We start from the raw sequence: 24,135 nt of genomic DNA, 5'->3' as shown, positions 1-24,135 counted from the left end.
AAGACTTGATCTGGCATATCGTCCAACCGGGGATTAATTGAAAACCTTAGTTTTAGTCAGAATGTATATCAAGAACACAATAAGATGAGCTGAAAATGTAAGGTGAGAGTGCAGAAGCACAAGCAGAACATTACACCTCACTGAATCATTTACAGATTTTTCACATAGCTGCAGTGCAACAAATCATCACAGATCTGGCACACAGTCAGTTTTGAACGGCAGACTTAAGCAGCTTTGGGGAATTAATACAGTAAAAATGTCCCTGAAAACAACATCAAGGTGTTGTGTCTTACATGAGCTAACAATGTTCATCTGATTTGCTATTTTTCTGCTTAATACTGAGTAACACTGAAATGATATGAAGACGAAGACTGGATAGATCAAAGTTGCATTAGCTAGCTTGATCTCAGCAGTACAGCGCTATTCCTTATAATTGGCTAAATCCTTTAGTTGCGGCCAGATACCTCTGGCACAAACGTGCCCAACACACTCATGCGAGTGTTGAAGCTAAAAATAAATGAAGCATTTGAGACTAAGAATACACAAAGAAATTTTTTGGACTGGAAACTAATGCAGTAAAGTGTGTCCAGGAAACAGTAGCCAGACTCGGTGTAGCCAGCTAAATACTGCTTCATGGACATGGACAGCTAATATAGCAAGATATATGGCTCAGGTATTAGCTAATATGCCTAAGTGGTAACAGCCATCTTGGCCAAGATCCAACAAAGACTACAACTTGAAAAAATGACTCTGCGCAAAATTCACAACACATACAGTATCTTATCTTCAAGTGCTATTTCAAAACATGCAATTTCCAACTATGTTCATAAATAAATATTTCTATATTGAGAATTTTGTTACATTACCATAATGTAAAGCATAAGCTGAAGAGTTTTGTATGCACTAATAGACCTCAAATTCTCATCACGTTGGCACTTGTGTGGAAAAGACAACAAGTCGACCATAAATATCAAAGAAATGCAGTTACTCTCTGAAACCATCTAGATTTTATGCCTACTAAGCATGTAAAAAACATTACTTTGGTAGAGCGCCTCTTTATGATGTGTGATTATGTGTGATTAGCAGAGACACACTGCTGCCCTGTTCCACTCACATGCTCCAGCGTGCACGTGCCTAACTGTGAAACTGAAGGATGGACATGGTCAGATCAATACAGTGATTTTGACAGTGGGGAGATCGCAGGCCCAGCTATCTCCACTTGCCCCGAGAGCTGCTGACAGATACAATCTCTCATCAAGAGCTAACATTTTAGCTATTAGCTTTTTCAGAATATTGACTATCTGTGTTAATGCCAGACTTTCTGGGTACAAGAGAACGAGTTCATTTAAGGGTTCACTGACTGTACTAAAGCCGGGCCTATAACATACAATTTTCGGCCTGATTTTAACCCTATTTTGTCCCTTTAAACAAATTCGGAAGTGATTCTCTGAATATGTTGAAAAAAATTGGAAGCATGAGGGGAAACGAGTTCATCTTTAGCCTTCCGATACAGCTTTGGGGTGATCGTTGGCCTACTGATATTTTCATTTTTATGACTCCAAACGTTCCTGAGTACTGTTGTGTGAGATGGTCAGCATCATAATTGAACAAGTGAATCAGGCAACACCCAATATAAGAGCAAGGAGAGAGAAAAAAGCTTGAGCTTACATAAACAAACATTACTGCTGCCCTCTAAAGATGTTCTAGCACCAAGGCAGAAGTGGAACTTCGGCTGTTATCGTAAGATCCATGGCCGTCTCAATAAATGTGTTCTACTTTCATTTTACATGGATTTTTGTGAACTCAATGAAAATAAACCTATTATAACACTTACAATAGTGGAAAATAACTGCTGTTAGCTTAAATATTTGCAATTATATCAAAGAACTGTGATCAGTCGATAACGTTAAAAATGAGACAGGCCTCCTTCTAGCTTCAGCTTTGTTTGTTTCATGTGACAACAGGGGAGATTTGGGAGTTTGCTTTTTGTACCTGAAGCTCTTTAAGCGCCATAACAGGGCTAAACAATTTACACCTGGTAGGCTATATCTGGACCAATATCGCAACTGCAATTCAAATTGCGATTATTTTCTATAAATTAAGGTCCAGTCCAGCTACTTTGGCCAAGAACACCAGCATATCCACCATTTCTAAAGCTTGAACGCTAAACAAAGTGTGCTGCTCGCTGGCTAGCTGTGATGTCATTAAAAAATAACAAATTGCTTGCTTCTGATCAGTCTAACTCATCTACAGACAGCTCACAAGCTGTCATTAGGCTAAATTTCATCACTTAAAACTTGTTAAAACAAAACTGTTGATAATGTTGAATAAAAGAAAACTGCTGGTCTTGCAACTCAAAAATTGCGATTTCAATATAAAAAGGAATTATACCCACTTTTTGCCTTATCGTCTAATGTGCGTGCCCTAATGACAAAACAACAAGAATTGCTGGAAAAGACTGACGTTAACTGTGTAGTGCTCTACATTTTTAAAATTTTAAAAGCTATGTAGTGCTTAAGTAGCTTTCCTTCCTTTAAGAAAATGAAGATTCACTACGTACAAGCGAGGCATTCTCAGTGGATTTAATAGTTAAAATCCACAAACTTAAAATTCCAGTCACGTTCTTGCCAGTAAGAATACAAAATATCACGGAAAGGAACCATGACATGTATTCTAAAAGAGCAGCAGTGCATTGCCCCTAGGGCCAGACTGTAAAATTGCCCTGTATACTTTCTGCACACAGAGATCTGTATTCAAAAGCAGGAAGCCTTTTCCTCCAGTTAAATTGAATTTTGCTTGGGTCAGAGACAAGTCTGTTGGAAATGCCTGGGGAAGGCTGAGCCAGCTTTTCTAGTTTACAGATAAAAAGAAATAAACAAGCTGTTTGTCCACTCTGATTTTAACAAAATCCCCACCCTGATGTCATCCTATACAGTTAAGCCCCTGCTGACAGTATTACTAGAAGTTGAGCTGTCGCCTCCAACACAACTTCTAAGCACTGCCTTGCACTAAGCATAATACAGATGTCCACAAACCAATCATTGGACCAATGAAATCTGTTAAGAAAGAAGTGGAGAGTCATCCTGTTAGACCTATCAATACAAGATGCAGTGGGGTAATCAATTCATCCTCTATTTACTCATCCATACCTAAATGCAGCATTAGGCCCAGTTCTCCAGCTCAGCCTATACAAACCTGTCCCATATAGGGGCCCACTTGGTTGTGCATAATTTGAATTAATAGTTTGTATGTATGAGTCATTTCGGTTCATTAGCAGAAAATGACTGTGGGCGGACAGTTCAGGGAGAACAGAGCCTGAGCCCACTAATCTGTGGTGCCCAAGCCACGTGCATTATGCAACAGCTTTGCGGCGCAGGAGTAACCAAGGAAACGGTGCTATGGCGAGCGTGGAGTAGACACACTCCAACGTCTTTTGCTGGAGATGGCCGGTGGGATTTACAAGCGGCTTGCCTAGAGATGCGTGAAGTGAAGCAGCAGGAGACGATCTCTAATGCTACTTAGGGGGCAGGCCGGGTTTGTTTGTGTGTGCGGTCCATTCACTTTCCTTTTATTCAATTCATGACCATCACTTAGACCATTTTACAAGCAGAGATAAGAGCCCAAATAAAATCCCCTTTCACCATTTAAGCAAAAAAGTCACTTCAGTACAGTCATCAAAAACTTAAATGGCTCTACATTTTCTGCTGACACGCAGCCATTTTTTAGGAACTGAAACTGATTTGAAACAAGACTTCACATTATGTTGTATAATATAAAGCCTTATCATAATTGGCCTGTTCAATATGCTAATTGCAAAAGGGTTATAATAATTGTCTTCTACTAGGCAGCACACTTGGTGCATTGGATGAAAGAATTCCTGTGTTAAGTGATCACATACAGTCATATGCAAAAGCCTGGGCGCCCTGGTCAAATTATATGTTTTGTTGATTTTCTGACTGAAAATTAGCTAAGAGAACACACTTCTGTACATTTTAATGCACAATTATGTTTATTTGCTACATTTAACATATTGTAAAAAAAACGAAACATATAATATGGTCTGCGCAAGAGTTATGGCACGTATATTTACATTTAGTATTTTTTTTTCCCTGAATATGTTAAACGCGGCAAATAAATAGACATTGGACACTAGAAATGGCATAAAAATGCCATATTCAAGTTAGCAGAGGATGTGCTAACTTATTTTCACTTTCATATAAAAAAATCAACAAAGCATGTTATTTGACCAGGGGTGTTCAAACTTTTGTACATGTCTTTAAATTGCACATATTTTGGATTCAAGAAAATAAATAAAACTGTGCAAAAGTCTTGGTCGTCTGAAAAAATAACATGTAAATCTATTTATCTGGGCTTATTTGTGCTAGCTTAGCCATTTCCAAAGCTCTCCTTGAGAAAGCCCAGTATTCACAGCTACCATCTGATATCTACTTCAGCTAATCAATCCTTCCTACAATTAAATCAGGTCCTGCTGATGGAATTTAACAAATCCATCCGGTGGCTGGGGCGCAGCAAAAAACACTTGAACCAAACTTGTGTTCTTTTAACTGTAATCTAACTATTCTCACTTCTTGCATTTTACTGTTTTATTTGTTTATGGGTGCAGATCTGAGAGCTGATGTGTTAGTAGTGCCCTGTTAACTGTACATACGCTCTATGCTAGAACGTATATACAGTTTACATGTTAGCACATTTCTTTTTTGGGATCCGGTACTAGCCCCGTTGGGTTTATGGGGTTAAGGCATTTGTGTACATCAAAATTCTTTTTAAATTATATTGTTCCAGATGATTATAATACTGTTACCGTTTGTAACAGCCACGACTACAGACCAGTATCTGATGTGGATCAATCATGTCTGACCAATATTCGATGCACTTAATAAGGTTCATATCGGTGCTAGACCCAGTGCATCGGATCGCTGCATCACTATTTGAAATAAAGCTTTCCTAGTTATAACAGTGAGCCAGTACAACCACTAAAAGACATGTCAACTACTCAGCCAGTATGCACTCCACTGTATCTCAGTGGTTCCTGTCGGTGTTATGATGAATCGCAGGCATTCACTCTGTCTGACACTGCACAGTCACACCACGTCACATGGGACTATCAACTGTTAACAGAATCACTGATGGGTCATATCTTATCTGGAAGATTCAGTATTACAATAACCATAATATGTTTCAATCAAACCACACAGGCTTAATTTAAAACCACAATGAGCAGCACAAAAGCAATTTAATGCTACAACTAATGCGCTTGTATTAACAGGCCTTTCTTAATCTGCAGAAAATAACAGTACAGCGTGTAAAGAGGAATAATGTTTACCTTCCACTGACACCTGACCAACTCTTCAACAGGTCTGTCAAGTCTTTTTATTTGTTGACTTTAGCTCTTGCTTCCTGACATGGCAGTAAGGGAACATGGAAATAATTTTATGACTCAGTGTGTGATAAAACCTTCTGCATCCTAGACGTTCTGTAGCTAAGCTATGCCAGAACCTACTTAAAGAATCCATTAAGGAGCCGCACTAGTGTTTTCATCTGGTTACTGAGAAAGGCTCCTCGACATGTCAGTGGAATGTGACTCTGTCCTTTTCCTGAGGATTTAAGGCTACAAAGGGCACATTGTGTGAAAAGGCACTGAGGGCAAGTATGAGCCCAAGTTATCCATGGAAAAGAAAAAAAAGAAAAAAAAAGAAAAAAAAATCACAAAACACAAGCTCTCATTTGTAACTTAATCAAACTGGCGGAACTAATTACAAAATTAGCATGGTCGTACGCTTTCAAATGAGCTTAGAGGCCTTGGCTGTTCCAGTTAAAGCTGGCTGAGAAGAGAGAAGATCCAATCCACTCTCTGAAAGTGGTAAGAACAACAGGGATGTTACTGCGGCAACCAAGGGGCGGAGCCCTACAGGTCGAGTCTTTAAAAGGGCACCTATGGAGACTGAAACTGACATTAACCTGGTTTCAAGGTGGCCTGCTTTGCTGTCAAAACACGAAGGGCACGTGTTGCTTTGACACTGGCTGATATCTACTTAGCAGCAACTTCAAAGGTGACTCTAAATATCAGAAAAAAATAACACCACCCCACCTTGTTTTGAGTGTCAACACTGACACCATTTACCAGCATTAGCTGCTCAAGAGTTAGGCCGTCTCCCGAAAAGTTTAGTCAACTTTAGTCACTGTTTTTTTTAATTTTCAGATTTAACTAAATAAATACATAAATTTAGCCAATAATTGTCTGTCTTTTTTATAGTATTGGGGTGTTAGCTGCTCCAGAGCTAGGGTATTTCCAGAATCAACAAAGGAAAATCAGCCAATAACTGTCAAGACTTTTCTGACAGTATTAGTCTAAAAAAGAATTATAAGGGCTGACTGTAAAAAGAAAGTCACTGAAATAACAAAATAAGGATGTAGTGGAAGAGAGGAGCTTGAATTCCTGCCACTTTCTCACTCCGTCTGTAGCTTAGCAACAGCATTACCACTGCTAGCAGCCTCCTGCTGGAGATACGGCGAGATCAACACGTTCAGCTCATCTATTACTGAATATTAATAAATCAGTCGGGAGACACTGTTTGTTCCGCAGCCTCCAGTCAGGATACTACATCACTACAAGACGAACGACATCAACTGCGGCAATGCAAATACAATTCATCACTTACCGTCACAGGTTACAATGGCCTATTTCCTATCACTGAAGGTTACTGGCAGCATTTCATGTTGGGGTTTGACTGAATGTAAATTCAGGCCATAAAAAGAGGATGCTGTTTCCAGGAGGCTTTCGAGGGTGATATGGAAATGCTCCATCAAGTTTGATGGTGATCATGCCATAAAACAGGCGATGATGTCTGCACCATGCGTTGTGATAACTCAGTCAATTTAGAGCAGAGTCTCAGTCAATATCTGAATCTGAAATGGCAAAATTGTGCTCTAAATATGCCAAAATAGTGTTCCAGAATGACGCAGCATTCATCACATAGTAGATGAAAAGTACTCAAATGCTGTACACTGGACACTAATCCATTCCACTATTCGAGTGGTACAGAAGGCCATGGCTTCTGATGTGCTATAACTTTATCAAAACATACTACAATGCATATGTTACAATGCAAGTACAGTACACAGTTCAACCTATATATAAGTTAAGATTAACCTATATATTAGTTAAGAACACTTGCACTTCCATCCATGACTGACAGTCAGTGCTGTAACTGGTAAATTTTACAAGTCATTCACACTAACAATGCTAGCTACTGATAGGCAAGGACCAGGCCCTGATACCTCAGTGTCATCTGATGCAGCTGACCAAGTAAACAGAAGCACAGCTAGCGGACAGGTTTCCATGCTGGACTAACGAGACTGGATGTTTCTTGTATATTACTTGCCTATGTCCTCTGCTTCAAAAACAAACTGGACTACCTCTGACTGCAAATGACTACACAGAGAGGTGATCAATCAACAGCTGCACTTTTATTTTCACTTCAAATGTGCTAAACATCACTGACTCCAGCCATTCAGCCACTCTACAAATGGGCTAACGTTAGCATGTTTTACACTGTTTGTTGTGTACATCTGTACATAACTGACGACAACCACAAAAGAGGGCAGGAAGGTGGTGCCCAAGCCACTGAGATCAAACGTGAGTACACTGTACATTGGCCTTGCTGTGGAACGGGAGGTGGGGCCTGGGAGATGGGGTTCGAGACTTGGGTGCCTCTCATGGCTGTCGTTATTCTTCCGCTCTCTCTCACAGCTGATTCCCTGTTCCTGCTGTCACTCGTGGCCTTCGACAGCGTGTGAAGCTCAGGCACCACAATCCTGTCCTCTCTCGTGACTGTCGTCAGCGCCCGTGGGTCGGGCAACTGGCACAATTACATTATCTGAGCTTATTTGTGGCAGACCAGTATAAAGGTTATGACGAAACTCATTCCTTAAGAATGAAATATAAAGCAGTACACCAGGTGAACAGGCATACCACCCACTACTAAATGGTCTTTCTTGCTTTTCTGTTGTTAATGAAATACAAGCTGAACTTCCTGTGCCTGTGTGTATTTTACATGCGTTGAGTGTGTCATTGCACGCCATCAACATGCATTATGGACCCAACACGCACACACAGACACACGCACACGTGCATGCACGTACGTCTTCTGCGACGAAGCTCATGCCAGTCTCTTTGTGACTGGTCTATCCATTAATCACAGTGGACTGGAGCTCGGGACAATGGCCTGTGCCTCAGTTCTTTTGATTAGGCTGTCAGTTTACCCTGCCAGCACACCTACACAGCCCAGGCCAGGGAAAATAAACAAACAACAGAAGATGTTAAAACGGGGGTTGCTGGCTTAAAAAAAGCTTTGGGTGTCTTGTAGCTGTTTTGCCTAAGGGCTGTAGTTACGTTGTGTTGCATGCAAACTTGCAGCTGTATTGAGAGAGCCTGGTGTAGCTTGATGGTAGCGCTGCGTTGTATTAATTTAATTCAGTATCACAGTATTTTCCAAAAATAGCATGGTTACAGATGATTGAGTCTGTATTAATAAAACTGATGTTCCCCATGCTTCCTGGGGACTGCTACTCCATGCTAGACAAATGTCTTTCAAACCTGACATAATATGATCGTTTTGCTCTGCTGCCTTTTCTTAAAATGACCACAAAAGGATTAAGTTCTTAAAATATCCGATGTAAGATTGCCCAATCAGTATTTTTTTGTCCTGTGTGGTATCTAGTTAGATACAGGAAAGCAAGCTCTCCCATTGGTTAGGACTTCAGGAGCTGAATTGAAGTCACTCTGACTTTATTAGGAACTGGCAGTGGAATCAACTTATCACATTTTGATTTCCAATAGGCAGGCAATTTTGTAGCCAATTTTGTAGCCTATCAGGAAAATATCAGAATCTCTATGCCAAGCTTACTGAAAGAGTCACTTTAAAACTGAATAAAACAATGAATGTCTTTTGCAAGCTTTGCAAGTCCACGTTCAATCTAGAATGGGCAAAAACGTTCATGAGAATACTACTAGAATCCCATAGGGGCGCTAGCAGAAGTTAGTGCTACATAAGAGGTGTTTTTCCCACATCTTTTGACCAAGTCTAATACTCACTTGTTCTCCACTAACAAACACTCAAAGCTACGAGTGTAACAATACAACATATGGTACTATTTCATTCAATATAAGCCTCTGAGATTAATATGTTAAAGAATACTTACAACAAACTGGAGCAACAGAAGCACTCAGTTTAATACTAATGTTTTTGTAAGATGTATAAAGAGGGCGCACCCTCCCTTTTCTGAAAATATAGCTTCCTCTTCACCTCAAAATCAAGAGTAAGGAGGAAAACTACACTTCTCATAAGCACATATTAGCTTACAGCCAATGCATTGTTATAAAACATTGTACCTTATTTTTGGTTATATACTATTTTTGATTATGTACTGTATTGAACCATATTATACATTTCATGATTCCTCACTCCCCACTAAATGCAGACCAAGTTCTATTTAAAATTAAATATCAACATTGTTATATGAACTATTACAATAACCACTAATAGTTAGTTTGACTGGTAGTGGAAAAGAACAGGATGGTTAAATAGGGATTGGGGGCTGTGGTGTACCTTGCAAAGCTGCCCCTAGAAAAAAAAGAACTGAGGAATGAGGCTGGTTCTTTTCTCTCTCTCTCTCTCTCTCTCTTTCTCACTTGCTCACACTCTGGTATTTGACATGCTTGGCTGGTCAGAGCTTACCCTTCACACTGGACTTGTTTCACAGGACGCAAACTTATTTCTCTCTGACACACTCATTTCATCTCTCTCTCACCCACCCACACATACACACTGTGATACAGACAGATCTCAGGAGGCTTCATTGCCAGAGTCAGCCACTAGCACTTGCACACTTACTCAGAAATCAGTGGAAACAGGCAAAGCATTAGGCCTAAATGATTAACCACAGCATTGGTTACTATTTGTTTAGTGAAATGGTGAAACATTAGCTGAAAGTATCTCAATTTATCTAAAAAAATGTCCACTATTCAAATTTGACTTGTGCTTCAATGACACCATTAAAAACATAAATTATTTTTAGCAACTTGATTGTTCTTTTGTAAATATATGCTCATTCTAAAGTTGATTCCTACAAAAAACATTTGTGAAACTTTCAAAAAACATCCTGTTGAGGCAATCATGCTTGTCCTTTAGTCCTTTATGAGCAAGGATGGGTGAGGCTTGCCTCTTTGCCAAAGATTTCCAGCAAATAATCCAGCAGGTCAAGAACAACATTCCTCAATTAATGATTGTAAGGATTTTAGGTATTTTTACCCTCTATGGTGCATAATATCATCAAAAGATTCAATAAATACAAAGGGCAAGGCTCATCTGTAATGGACTGATGCACAGTGGAAACGTGTACTGTGGTCGGATGAGTCAACCTTTCAGATGTTTATGGAAATAATGGATGCCATGTTCTTGGGGCCAAGGAGGAAAAGGACCATCCAGATTAGGGCTGCAACTAATGACTATTCTCATAATCATCCATTATGACATTATGTCTAGTTGGTCCATTATGAGTTCGATTAATCAAGTAGCTGGGAAATGAAAAACTGCAAACGTTAGTCTAACAACAATGTTTCATTCAGCGAATTAAATATGCAATGATTATTATTAAAATAAACACCTAAATTCTAATTCATATTCTCTAAAATGGGCTTTTTATCACTGTCACAGCAACAGATTTTGTGCATCACTCAAAAAATCTGTTTTTGAAAGGGGCAGAAACAAGAAGCAACATAAACAAATCTCACATGGCCAAGAAAGGGTGGTTTTCTGTACTTCTCCTCTAACGATAAATAGAAAAAAAAAAAACAGCCACGTGATCGATAACATCATGTAATGAGCCTTGATATTCCAGATCACACACTAACAGTCCAGTCATCAGCCTGCCAAATACAGAGACCTAATGCTCATCACACGTCAACAACAATAACCATGCGCACAATGTCAGTGTTTTCCAATACACACGTTTTTAATCAGTCCTCATTCAAATACTGAAAATAGAGTTTTAAATCCTCAGTGTCAGAAAGCTCTGTTTTCATGTGGAATGGGGGCTAAAACCCAGAGAAAAACTAAAAACATCCGAGCTAGTCTGTGTGCAGTAATGTACAAGCGGCCCTGATAACCATGCGGTTTATCCAAGTATAACATTACTTTTGTGCTATCTGTATGTCCCTCTTTCAATCAGGTATAGTAATTGAGACGTAAACATCATCGAGCCAACTAATCGATAACGTGTTCCATTGCCAGCAATTTTTTTTATTATTGACATTATCGATAATGTCGACTTGTCGTTGCAGCCGTATCCAAACTGTTACCACCATAAAGTTACCAGCAAATGCCAGGGTCTGTCATGGCATGGCGTGGTATTAGTGCCCATGGGTAACATCTGTACATCTGTGAAGGCACCACCAGCACTGAAAGATACACATTTTGCAGAAATATATGCTGCCTTCTAGATGTCGTTCTTTTCAGGGATGTCTGTGTTTATTTTAACATAACACTAAGCCACATTCTGCACATTACAACAGAATGGAAGCATAATCAGAGTGTGGGTGCCAGACTGGCCTTCCCACAGTCCAGACCTGTCTCCCATTGTGGTGCATTATGAAGTGCAAAATGCATGTGTCAGTGAAGCCCTGTATGTTAGCATACCATAATGAAAGAATGGCAAAACATTCTGCGGTCAAATCTGAATTAACTGGTACCTAAAGCTCATATGGTTCACAACTTGATACAGGCCAAGCAGAACTAATCATTGCTTTCTGCATTTCACATACTGTTCCAACTCTTTTGAAACTGAAGTTTGTCAATGTTGATATATCATAACATCATATTGTTACTGTCCAAAAAGTGAAAATATTATAATACAAGATGCAGTTCATTTGGCCACCCCTAAATCTCAATGGTCCATCTAAATGACACCATAAGCTTAAATGTTTTTGGGGGGATGGGGCTTTCCCTTCACGTAATGATGCGATGGTATTAAAGCCCAGAAACACACCCCAGCATGGACACCCTCCTGTGCGTCACACTGGGAGCCCAATGTAGGTCACTGTGTGGAAAACACTTTGCATCTTCTGCATGGCATTATGAGGTGACGTGAATATTAATGAGGATTTCTCTCTTTGCCCCATATCATTATTACAATAGTTTTAGGAAAAGACTCTCTAAAGTTCTAAAATCTCTAGTTGTCAATGCAAATGTGTACTACAACAAAAGTCTCAATAAAATCCTTTCTAAAATTTTTATTTTTTTTGGATGGGTGTGTGAGCAAGGAGGGGTGAGGACCCCTCATCCCCGTCAATCACACAGTCATGGGCTGCACACATAAAAGCTAGTAATCATCACAACAGCTTAGTGGAGGCAGCCAAGCTCATAGCTAACCTGATATGACACTATAACACACACAATACATCCCAATACTGAGCAATAATACCCCTTTCACAATATGTGATCATTAAGTTTCTACATTCGCAACACCTTTTATGTTACATGACTTGTCACAATGGTCCAGAATTACAAAAATACTAAGAAGCACTTTATTCCCATTAGGAGTACTCAAGAGGTATGCATGTTTATGTTTTAACATGACTGATATTAATGAATATCTATCTATACTGGTGACATTCTTTTGAAGATTCATTAATGGTGTAAATCCCTACCTCACAGTAATTATACAATTTTCTTTAGGAAACTACCCAATGCATCATGAAATCTCAAATTTTACCATGATTCAATTTCATTATTTTGGAATGATTCAGAATTATTAAAAAAATACATGGCATACACAAACGTGACAGAAGGAACATCTACAAACTAGTGGAATATAGACACTAAAAACAATACACTAATCTTTTTTGTACTTTCACATTTGCTAAAAGCTCAAGAACTGTATTTTGGCCAAAATAATGAGCAAAAAAATACAGTACCGTGCAAAAATCAAAGGCCACCCTTCAATTATGTATATAACTAACATCTAAATATACTTTTTACATATTTAGTGTCCACACTTTGCCTTTATTACAGCTCCCATTCTTTTTAGAAGAGTTTCTTTCAGTCTTTCAAAGAAATCTGCAGGGATATTATTGCACATCTCTAAAGTTCAGTCTTAGAAGTTGGTTGCATTTTCTGCTTCTCACAATCCAAATAATCCTAAACACATTTCATTGATGCTGAGGCCTGGACTCTGGGGTCGACAGTCCATTGTTCTAAGAACCCTAGGTTTTTATTTGGTTTGCAAATTTCCTTCTTTTTTGTCTATTTTTATTTGAGAGTTGTCTTATCATGGTGGAAGGATCAACAGAAACACATGTAGATTCTCAAAAATGAAAGGTTTAAGTGCCGTTTATCTGATGGTGATATTTTTGGTGGTCTGTCAGGTCTTGGAGGGTTGTTAGGATTCCCATTTTTCTACACCTTTTAATCATTTTGAACTCATGTTTTGGAAACCTGTTTTTTCCATTTACTTTCCTTTAACTTTCCCCTTCCTTATGCAGGGAGATTATCTTATGTCTAATCTCCTTAATACTTTTATTTTTTATTTTTTCAATTTTATTTAGCATTATTTTCAATTGCAAAATCAATGCAGTTTTATAGTCATCGTTATGCATTTTACCACACCTAAGGTACATAAATTCTACTACAGATACATCACTAGTGCAGAGTATAGAGCAGTGAAAGCCCATTTGCTGATGTATAATGTACACAGCTGTGTAGCACACAGTTCAGCCCATACATTAGGCATTAGGAGAGAGTGGAATTAAAGAGTAATGAGAACAGTGACTAGTGAACAACACATCCAGCCACATTGATTTAGCCCAGGTACCTCTTTTAGGAAGCATTTTCAGCTTCCCTTTCATTTGCATTCAAATGGGAGATCTATTGTGTAGTAAAGTCAATATCTAACTTCTAGTGGGAAACCGTGCAATGTTAAATTCAGTTTAGTCAATTTTAGACCCCAATAAAGTGACAACTCAACAAAAAAATCTCTCCTAGGCAATTGCAAAACCAATAAAACTTCCTTCGATGCCCTGAAAAAACCTATGCCGAAGCTGATCTGTAGTCAGTCCATTCCTGGTAGTAAATCCCAGTGTCCTGTGCAAGCTGTAGCAATGCAGCCCTGGACCATGAATGCCTATGCCAACCTCTGTGTGCCCAACTTCCATTCATCTGGCAGGCTGGTGCTCCCCCACTAAGGCTAGACCACCCGGAGCAGGGCCCATTAGCAGAATAAAGAGCCCCCCCTTTATCCTTCAGAGTTTCCCCTGGCTGGAGTCTCTTAAAGCCCATAGAGTGGGCCTGTGTGTTTAACCCTGAAGCCCAAGTAGCACGCAAGGAGCCTCTGATGTGGGGCTATTTAATGCTTCAGTGCTGCGAGGAGTCGAGTTTAACCATTTAGACGGGCCATCAAAGGCGAGGCCGAAGGACCGAGAAAGGGCGACTCTACATGAATGGGTGGTTCACGAGCAGTGATTGGCTCTTTTCTGGCACTAAAATTGGCCTTTTGTTCAGCTGGTGTGAACCAGGGGTTAAGTTTCGGTGTATAGAGATCGGGAACGAATATTTCACTGTTTATGTAATAGTGCCATCAAGGTGAGGCCTGTCACAATCATGAATTTTTAGCTGACAATTAACTGCCATATAAATACTCATTAAACAATTTAATTGTCTTTTTTGCTTCCTAGCGTTGATACTTAGTAGCTCCCAACTGACTGGAGACACAGCTCAAGCTCAAATAAACAAATATTACTCACTGCTGCCTTCTAACGGTGTTATAGGACCAGGTCTCAATACATGTGAATCTCTATTCTAGTCTATTCTATTTTAATTTTTCTACATCATTTCAGCACAGCAGCTGCCTTGAACCTTGTATGAAAATTTCATGGAAATGCTCAACAAATACTTGGAAAAAATAGCTTTACACTATAGCTTTTTTACACTCTTTACTTACATTGAGAGTAAATAACATTTTTACTTCCTCCTGTAAAGCTGCCATTCTGAAGATACTTGTTTTTCTTTGGACAGCAACAATATATTAACAAAACCAACAGATAAAAACAAACAACTCCCATTCTGTTTGTTGCAAGGCAAACATATACTTGTGAAAGGTAATATTTGTGGAAAATAACTGTAATCAACTTTTGCAGTCAAGTAATTATGTAATAATTGCAATAAGCCTAATTAAAGTTACATAGATTTTTAAATATTGGTAAAATACTGCTGATAAAACACCTGTATAGATGAATTATTTCATGTTGTAATGAGCACACTGCTCTAAAATGAGGAGAACCTCTGCTTTGTGAGGAATTTAAATGCTTTCATACAGTTAACATTATAAAGAGCTAGCAACCACTAGGTTTATACAAGTACGGATGCACTATGATATGAGACATACATCAGTATTGGCAGATAATTGCTTTCAAAAAATCTACGTTAGACAAATGTTTAGACTTGACTGATATTATAAACCAGTATCTGATGATGTGTTCATTGTATGCTAGATTACTGTGCTAAAAAGTCTGTATTTAATTCATTGTACCGCATTTTTAGCTCTCTAGAAATAAATGTAATATTTCTATGTAATGCTCATTCAGGTGGATCTAGTTCCAACTTCTGGATTTGATAAATATTCATCAGCATTGGCTGACGTGTCCATGAGAAATATTGGATATTTGCATCAGCCCACAGTTCTTACACTGGTTACAACACTGGAGAATGAACTGGTAAACCTGAACGATGCATCCAGTTCTAACCATTATAATAAGGATAACTGTTGTTGTTAATGTTGTAACACCAACAAACCTTCATGAGAGTTAAGTAACAGAAATCAACAAAACTGTTCAGAGAGGTTACAATATGTACATTACTTAAGACTTTGTGAGTTTCTGCTGTCCATTTACTCCTCACAAATGCAATCAGTGACAATACTTTTTAGGCCCTACTAGGGGTGGCCAATGTGATATCTATCATTATTATGAGAAATTAGGACAGAATATGTTTTTCTGAACATCGCCAGTACCAACTGCATTTAATTGTACAGTGCATTTTGTGAAACATGAAATAAATTAGAAAAATCTAACATCTTGATATGTATTGTGCATTATGAAAATGTCTGAGTATTAGTTAAATTTTTTCATCGTCACCCACGCTAGCCTGTCTTTTTTTCTGATGGCCTATGTTTAATAACGAGGGTGAGAAACTTCTTTCTTCCTCTCATTGTCAGTGATGCTACTGATTGAAGGACCCACTCACCCTCAGCTAAGCTTTGGCGTCATTGTACTGAGTGCTCACTCATCTTCTGGTCAAAAGAGCGAGACAAAAAGACAAAAAGTGTCAGTAACGAGATCTATAAATTGACTTGCTCATTCCAAGGACTGCTTTAGGATTTGCACAGCAATATCATTTGATCCAACACACTGCAGTGAAGGCATTCAGTGATGTAAAATCCTCATAGATGTTCACTAAATCAAAGAAATTATGTTCCTGCCATGCATAACAACAAGCAATCTAGACAAACAGGTGTCTTCAATCAAATCCACATTGGTTTTGTCATACAGAAAAAATGCAGGTCCAAGACACAGAGTCAATATTATTATATATGCAAACTGAAATGGACTGAAACACATTAATTCAGCTTGCAATCAAAGTTTATTTGAATAATGAATACAGCATATCCCAAAAGACACATTTGACAGCTAACTTATGCAGAGAGAGAAGGAGAGGACAGAGACAGAAGAGGTTCTAATTTCCTTCTCAGTGTAATCAAATACTCATCCCTTGCTTCTCTATTACAGAACCAACTAAATGAAACAACTACGACAGAATATGGTTCTCCTTCTGTATGCCCACAATGCGGGATCGATTATGCAATCCGTACAGATTAACTGACACAAGCTTACAATTTGTTTTTAGAAGTTAAGATGACAAGAGCATCCTCAAGGACTTTAAATATCCTCTACTGGCAATGAACCATCTCTCCTACACATATCAAACTATGTATGGGGCACAGAAGCCACTTTCCTCCTTCTATAGGCTGTTACATGAGAATTGGCACAAAAATCACTTCTCTTAAACACAAAAGGAATCAAATTCGCTGCAGCCCACACAAAGAGCACACTCATCTGTGTTGAGCAACACCACCCACACGCCTGGCAGTCAATAAGAATCTGCATCCTCATGATACGCAGCTGGAAAAACCCTCGCCATACGTGATGAAATTTCCCTAGAAGCACAGGCACATCGAGGACCGAGTGGCCAAAGCTATGAAGAAACCTTAACAAATGAAGTCGACTTGCAATTAAGAGCCAGAGAAAGAACCCATAATCTAACTGACAATGAAGTGGAACAAAGCAGACGGTGCAAATTGAGGGTCATCATGGTTGGACTATCAACTTGACAGGTGCAGCTCTCAGATGACCACTCTGAGCAGCAGACCATCACATCCATCCACTGGATGTCAATCAATAAGAGTCATAGCACCAGGCTTGGCTGTAAAATATCAAGGGCTTATGTGACTGACAGGCGTGAATTAAGTTTAAGGGCACATCAGCCTTGTCCAGGTCCATTTATCAAAAAAGGGGGTGAATGACTAGCACCATGCTTCAAACATCAGCACCCTGCAACATCACTGAAGTCCATGTCCAGTCCTGAGGAACGCAGGCTTGGAGGTAGGACGTGTGCATAGAAAATGACACAAAAGGAGAACAAACCCACCAAAAATCACAGAAATTCCAGTCCACGCCCAGTCTTGACTGTGCCAGCTGAAAGATAGCAAAGCTAAAATGCTAAAAAAAAAAGCATCACCTACCTTCCAAGCTCGTCTCCTATCTCGTAGTAATCCTCCACATTCTCCTGGTTGAAGACGGTCATGGTGCTGCTGCTGGGCGCTTCCTACACAGCGGGATTCCCAAATGAGCCGCCCAGCCTCATGACAGCTTTCGGCGAAACCTTCTCATATTCGCTCTGGAGGAGGTGGAGAGACACGGGAGACACTGGGTGAGACGATTTAGACGTTTCTGAGGAAAAAATAAGGGAAGAAGTGCCCTCCACAAACACAACCACCGGCGTTAAGGTTAGTTAGCTAGAAGCTAGCCATCATCAGTCAGTTAGGTGTCGGTTTGGGTCTCCCCTCCGAGTGTAGCTAGACAACACAGACAACAAAGCAACTTCAGCCGAAAAGCTTGAGGCAAGAGAGAACCGTACATAAAAACGAGATAGCGAACAAATACTTGGCTAAAAAATACGTTTTTTCCTCCGAAACGTGTGTTCATTCACCGAGCCTGTCCGTTCGTGTGGTGTGTCTGTGTGAAGAAACAGCTGCTGCTGCTATATCGTTAACGTTACCGCGCAACTACAAGACACGACACACGTACATACAAGCGCCAACGGAAAACGTTAGCCTTTAACACTTCGCTGTGTAAGTTTAATAAAATGGGGGTGGAAAAATAAAGCGACTAACGCAGTCAAGGCTTCGTTCCGTTCAGTTAACTGAGGAAACGTGTAGGATACGCTCACCCGGAACATGGCCATTACATTAGCAATAAATAAGCGAGTAAAATTACCTCTGAACTTGAGCCGTCGTCAGTTCGGATGAGGCAGGTAAAGTCCGGAGAGAAGCGCCAGCATTAACGGCAGCATAGCCTCCCGTCACGAACATGGACTGACTGGTGGGAGAAAACGAGAAATGGGAGGACTGCAACAATGTAGGTGTGTGTGTGTGTGTGTGTGTGTAACGACCCAGTGTCGAGTCGTTTCAGTCTGGAGGAGGCGGTATAGAGCGGATACTCAGGGGGCATTGGCCTCCAGCCATGACTTCTCCAACAGGCATTTAAATATGTAAACTAAATGAGTCCGTTTCTACATATAGGCTACGGTGGCCCCCAAAAATATTTGGTCACTTTAACCGTTTGACCGCTGGTAATTTTTTTCCAGAGTACTCCATTAAATGTTTAAAATGATATTTATTTCAGAGACAAATACTTTCAGCACAGCTGAAGGTGGACGTTGTGTAGAGAAGACCTCCAACTACACTGTACTACACACTTAAAAAAGATTGATCTTCATTGGTTCATCTTTAGTAAATGCAATGGCTTTATTAAGAATGTGTTAAATGGTTCTTTGCATGCTGAAATGGTTCTTCGTATTTGTAGAGAATGTGGTGAACATGGTTCTGTTTTGAAAAGGGTTCTATGATGCACCACAAAGGGTTCTGCTATTGTTATGATGTCAAGCTTGTAACAATAGAAGAACCCTTTTTGGTGCTATATAGAACCGTATGCAACACGTTCTCCATCAATCTGAAAATCCATTACACCATGCAAAGAATAAATAATGTGATTACTATGGGATAAAGTAATCTCTGAAGCGACTAGGCCCATTTATTTTAACTATGTCTAGCATTCTATACACTGTTACTACGCTATAATCATAGCCTAGTTAGTCTTAACTAGTCCTAAATTTAGAGATTAGTAGTGTTCAAGGCACTTGATTGTACTGTACTAGCCTTTTTGGATTCAGGAGACACTTAAAATGGGAAATAAAAAAAAACATTTCCCCCAATCCAGTTGCTGGGAAGCAAGCAAAGTCATTCAGAGTGGTTTGACGTGAAATGGCTCATTACAGAGAAACATACCGACTTGTGGTGGTGATAGGAACCAGGGGTCATGATGTCTACATTGCAAATATATCCATTTTATTTATTATCAAAAATTACCAGTGAACCTAAATGTGTCTTCAGAATTTTATATATACTAATTTGCCTTGTATCTCTGAATAGATTTAAATAGATTTAAAAATATGTTTTCGGCTAAAATCTGATTGCAAAACTATTGTGAAACAACTTTCTGTAAGGCAGCTTTTAGAAGCATTAAACTAATCATATGTCTGGTTCCTATCACCATCGCTGTTTTGACTAGGCATTTCACATCAACACACTCTGAAATACTTTGTTTTAATTATGCTGATTTTTTTAAGAATTGCATGTTTATTCCAGTGTATTCTTTCTAAATGTGCAGGATTACTATAAATAGCATCAATAAATTACAAGTAACTTAACTGAGAAAGTTAAATATCTGTCATTCAGGGCCTACGACGTTAATGTCTTATATTCCTATAACATGCAGTCCCATATGACCTGACGACCTTTATTAGCCCATATTCACCCCATACACTCTATGTAGTTAGCGTCTGTCTTAGGGCTTGATTACTGTGTGGCTGAACACTTAAGCCATGTTAAATATTCAGCTGTTGAGTTATAGTGTAGTATAGTATTCACTACCATATCCTGTATTGTTCTTTTGTCTTGTTTGTACTGTGCCACATGATCAGCTCAAGACTTTCCCACAAATCCACAAGGTGACATTTCTCTGGAAAACGCTGTCCTGCGGTTGTCGTGTATTCACACGCTCATTAAGCAGTCAGGCATGAGTGTGACACGGGAAAAAGGCTGCACGCTAACTCTTGAGTAAACGGATACAATAATGATCAGTGGTGTGAATGACCTCAAGAGGCTGTGGATAGGAGTGATGTGGGCCTCTCTGCAACTTACACCATTGTTAAGGGGCTTTATGCCACTTGTGGGACCTTGAGTGATTTCTTAGGAGTGCAATTACTACAATCACTGCAAATAATGACTTCTTACATGGATTACATATCCTTTCTGAAGCAGTTTTTTATTAGTTGTCTTGTTATAATCTGTTGGAGTTTAAGTTAAAAAGATAAATGTTTAAAGAATTGCCTACAGATCTAGAAATTTTGCCAAATAATGACTCATATAAGACTCTGCATGGCTTTCACCTTAAAAACATTTAACTTGGTTGCTCTTGACCAACTTCGTCTTGTTTCTTAAAATATTATACGCTTGCGCCATCTGTTTGTGGAATTGCACATTGCAAGCAGTTGGGCTTTTTAGAGAAAATAGCAGGGGGAGTCAAGAATAGTTGCTCAAATGCACATACACTGAGCTGCCAGTTAATTAAATAAGACTGCTCATTATATAAACTGTAGTCAGTTTTGGTCCACCAACTACTTCATTTGTCATCAGTCAGTCTCTGACCACAGGGCCACTGTTAACAAATATTATTTGGGTGTCAGTCCGTTCTCAGCACAGCATTGACATCAACATGGTCATGGAACAGAAACCCTTCCTGTTGGTCCACCTTGCTGGTGTACAGCTATGAGAATGTAGCCCATCCATTGATGCACAATTTGTCAAAATTTCAGCATAATTAAATGGTTAAGATGTAAACAAAGTGATTCAGAGTGGTTTTATGTGAAATTCTCCATTATAGAGAAACTTAGAGTCAGAATTGTTCACAGTGGTGGTGATAGGAACCAGACGTCTGAAGTGTTTAATGCCTCTAAAAGCTACATCACATAAAGTTTTATGGGAAATGGTAATGAATATGTTGCCTGACGCCTGAGACATTGTTTTATGATAGGTTTGGTTCTTCACAATGTACCATTTCACATCGAACATCGAATTTGTTTACATCTTGATGATGGAATATTTTTTTGATGAATAAATGTAGTAAACATAATAATATGGTTTAACTACATAGCTACTTTCTTAAGCCCAGTGTTACTTTACCACATGTAAGCAACTCAGAAAAAAACATGTATGTGATATGAAGGTAAATATGTATGTAGAAGTTTATGTAAAGCCAAAGTAAAGAGTTTTAAAAGATCAAAGTAAGTGAAGCAGCAGCTGTTCGACATGAGATTACTTTAGTACTGTGTATAGGAGAACACATTTATCCGTATTTACTAAGCAATAAAAAAGTGAGAGTGCTGATCTAAGATCACTTTGTCCTTGTCCATTTAATTGCATTCATAACTGAAACTGATCAAGATCAGCACTATTACCACATTACTTATTTGCCTGTAGTTTGTGTTATTGCCTGTGGGAGTGAATGTGGTGGTGAATCAGCCACTGCGCTACAATAAGCAGGTTTGCTGATAACACAGTGCTGCGTCTCATATTTCATCAGTCGTAAATACCCATCTTAAATCTGCATTGTAATTTGCTCAACACCCCTCCTCTGCTTCATAACCACAGACGCCCAGTAGTTTACACCCAAAACAGGACGACATGGTACAGCGTGTTGACTGATTCATGACTCATCGCTTATTGTTGACAGCAGCTACAGTCGTAGTGTCAGTTTTTCATAGACTTTAAATGATGAGTTTTGACTCTCGTCTCCGCACAAGAGACAAAGTGTTGACATGTAGGGAGGCGAAAGTTTTAATCCCAATAATTAAAAGCCTTGGATAGTTGACATAAACTCTCAAGGCTGCCCGATGGATTGTCTGTCATCAAAGTAGTGCTACTGCATTGTAGACTGTTCTTTGATTTAGAGTCGCTAAGGGCCTACAGCACTGAGATGAGAGTGATGAAACTCACCCACAACCTCTGGTACTCCCTGCAGTAGTAGTTAAATGTTACACTCACATAGAGATTTATGATGAATGGTTATAGTCTAATCAGTTCTTTTGTTACTCTCAAACTCCATGGAGGCATGTGGAAATGGACAGAAGTGGGTAAAAATACATCTCAAAAAGCCAAATGCATAAGAATATCAAAATCAAGCTCATAATAGTGCAACTAAAAATGTATCAATGTAATTTTTCAAATTTCATATTAAAAAGTATGCTTTTTATACATCTGTAAAATATGTAAATTGTCTAATATCATGTAAAAATAAAAAAATGTGAAATATATATCTGTAATATTTTGGTATTTCTTAAAATACAAAAAGAGCAGGAGATCAGTAGTTCTGTCATAGATCAAATATCTGGAGCAGGGGGCAGGACTGCTAGCAACTCCAAAGGGGAGTTAACAGGTCTATGGCACTAATGGGTCAAAGGAACTAACAGGTCGGTAGTGCTAATGCGTCTGTTGTCTTAACAGGTCAATGCTGCTAAAGTGTCTATGGCACTAACAGAGCTATGGCAGCAATAGGACTAGTTCCTAGTGAGGCTATGGCACTGATAGGTCCGTGGCTCTAATGGATCTACACCATGAACAGGACTATGGCGGTAACAGGTCTATATGACTAACAGATCTATGGTGCCAACGAGTCTATGGCATTAACAGGTCTATGGCACTAACATGGCTATGGCAGTAGTAGAACTATGGTGCTAATGAATCTAATGGGTCCATGGGACCAACAAGTATATGGCACTTGCAAGTCCCTGGCACTAACAAGTCTAGTTGTCAATGAGTCTATGGCACCATTTGAGAGAAGCATTTCCAATATTTTTTAGTACATATAGTATTTGGATGCCAATGAAATATATATTTCACAGGGCGTTCTGGAGCAGATGCACAACTACCTAATGCCAAGGTTTGGCTAAAGGGGTATAAAGCCTCCTAGAATTGGTCTGTGGAACAGTGGAACTGTGTTCTCTAGAGTGATAGAGCTCCATCCAATACCAATACCTTCACAATGAGTTGGAGTGATGTCTGTGATCCAGAATTAATCATCCAACATCAGTACCTGACCTCACTCATGCTCTTGTGGCTGAATACAGCAGCAACATTCCAACATCTAGTGTAAAGCCTTGCCAGATAACGTGGAGGATGTTACTGCAGCAAAGTGGGGTGCCTTCTAATACCCTTGATTTCAGAAATTAGATGAGCAGGTATCTACAAATTTTTGGACACCGTGTTGGCGACTGTAATTCTGTGGCACCACACTGAAACGGCAGTGTGGCACCATCTTGTGTTTGAAATGAACAACAACTGCTTTTGAATTTGACACCATTTAGCACCACACTGGCACCACTGCACTGAGAAAATCATTAAAGTAAGTAATGTTATACTCCAAATAGTTCCTAATTCATAAATGAAATAATAGCTAATATATTCTAGTTAATTATAATCGCATTCTTCAGTTCAGTGGTACACTTGACATGCGTTTCTTTATCTTAGAAGGCCTCAGTGTTTCTTGCAGTGTTGATAAATCTTTGGTACTGAGGTGATATTGGCAATCTCAGCAGTTGTGTCTTTGTGGCTAAATGAAAACAGTTTTCGGGTTGGAGCTTGGGCTGAAACTGTAGAACTGTAGAACTG

The 24,135-nt window shown here is 39.2% G+C and overlaps 1 protein-coding gene across 1 annotated transcript in view; it reads right to left on the bottom strand.

The window, feature by feature from the left end:
* Nucleotides 1–18,789, bottom strand: part of dapk1 (death-associated protein kinase 1) — a 101,459-nt gene extending 82,670 nt beyond the window's left edge. Inside the window, exons 1-2 of the mRNA XM_036598347.1 lie at nt 18,626–18,789; nt 17,872–18,026 (exon numbers count right to left, since the gene is read on the bottom strand). Coding sequence (XP_036454240.1) covers nt 17,872–17,933 — 62 coding nt within the window. The 5' untranslated portion in view covers nt 17,934–18,026; nt 18,626–18,789. The remainder of the gene's footprint in view (nt 1–17,871; nt 18,027–18,625) is intronic.
* Between the last annotated feature and the right edge of the window lie 5,346 nt (nt 18,790–24,135).

The sequence above is a fragment of the Colossoma macropomum genome, unplaced genomic scaffold (assembly GCF_904425465.1).
Source record: "Colossoma macropomum unplaced genomic scaffold, Colossoma_macropomum, whole genome shotgun sequence".
Lineage (NCBI taxonomy): Eukaryota > Metazoa > Chordata > Actinopteri > Characiformes > Serrasalmidae > Colossoma > Colossoma macropomum.
The sequence above is the reverse complement of the archived record's forward strand: the minus strand, read 5'-3'. Positions and strand labels throughout refer to the sequence as shown.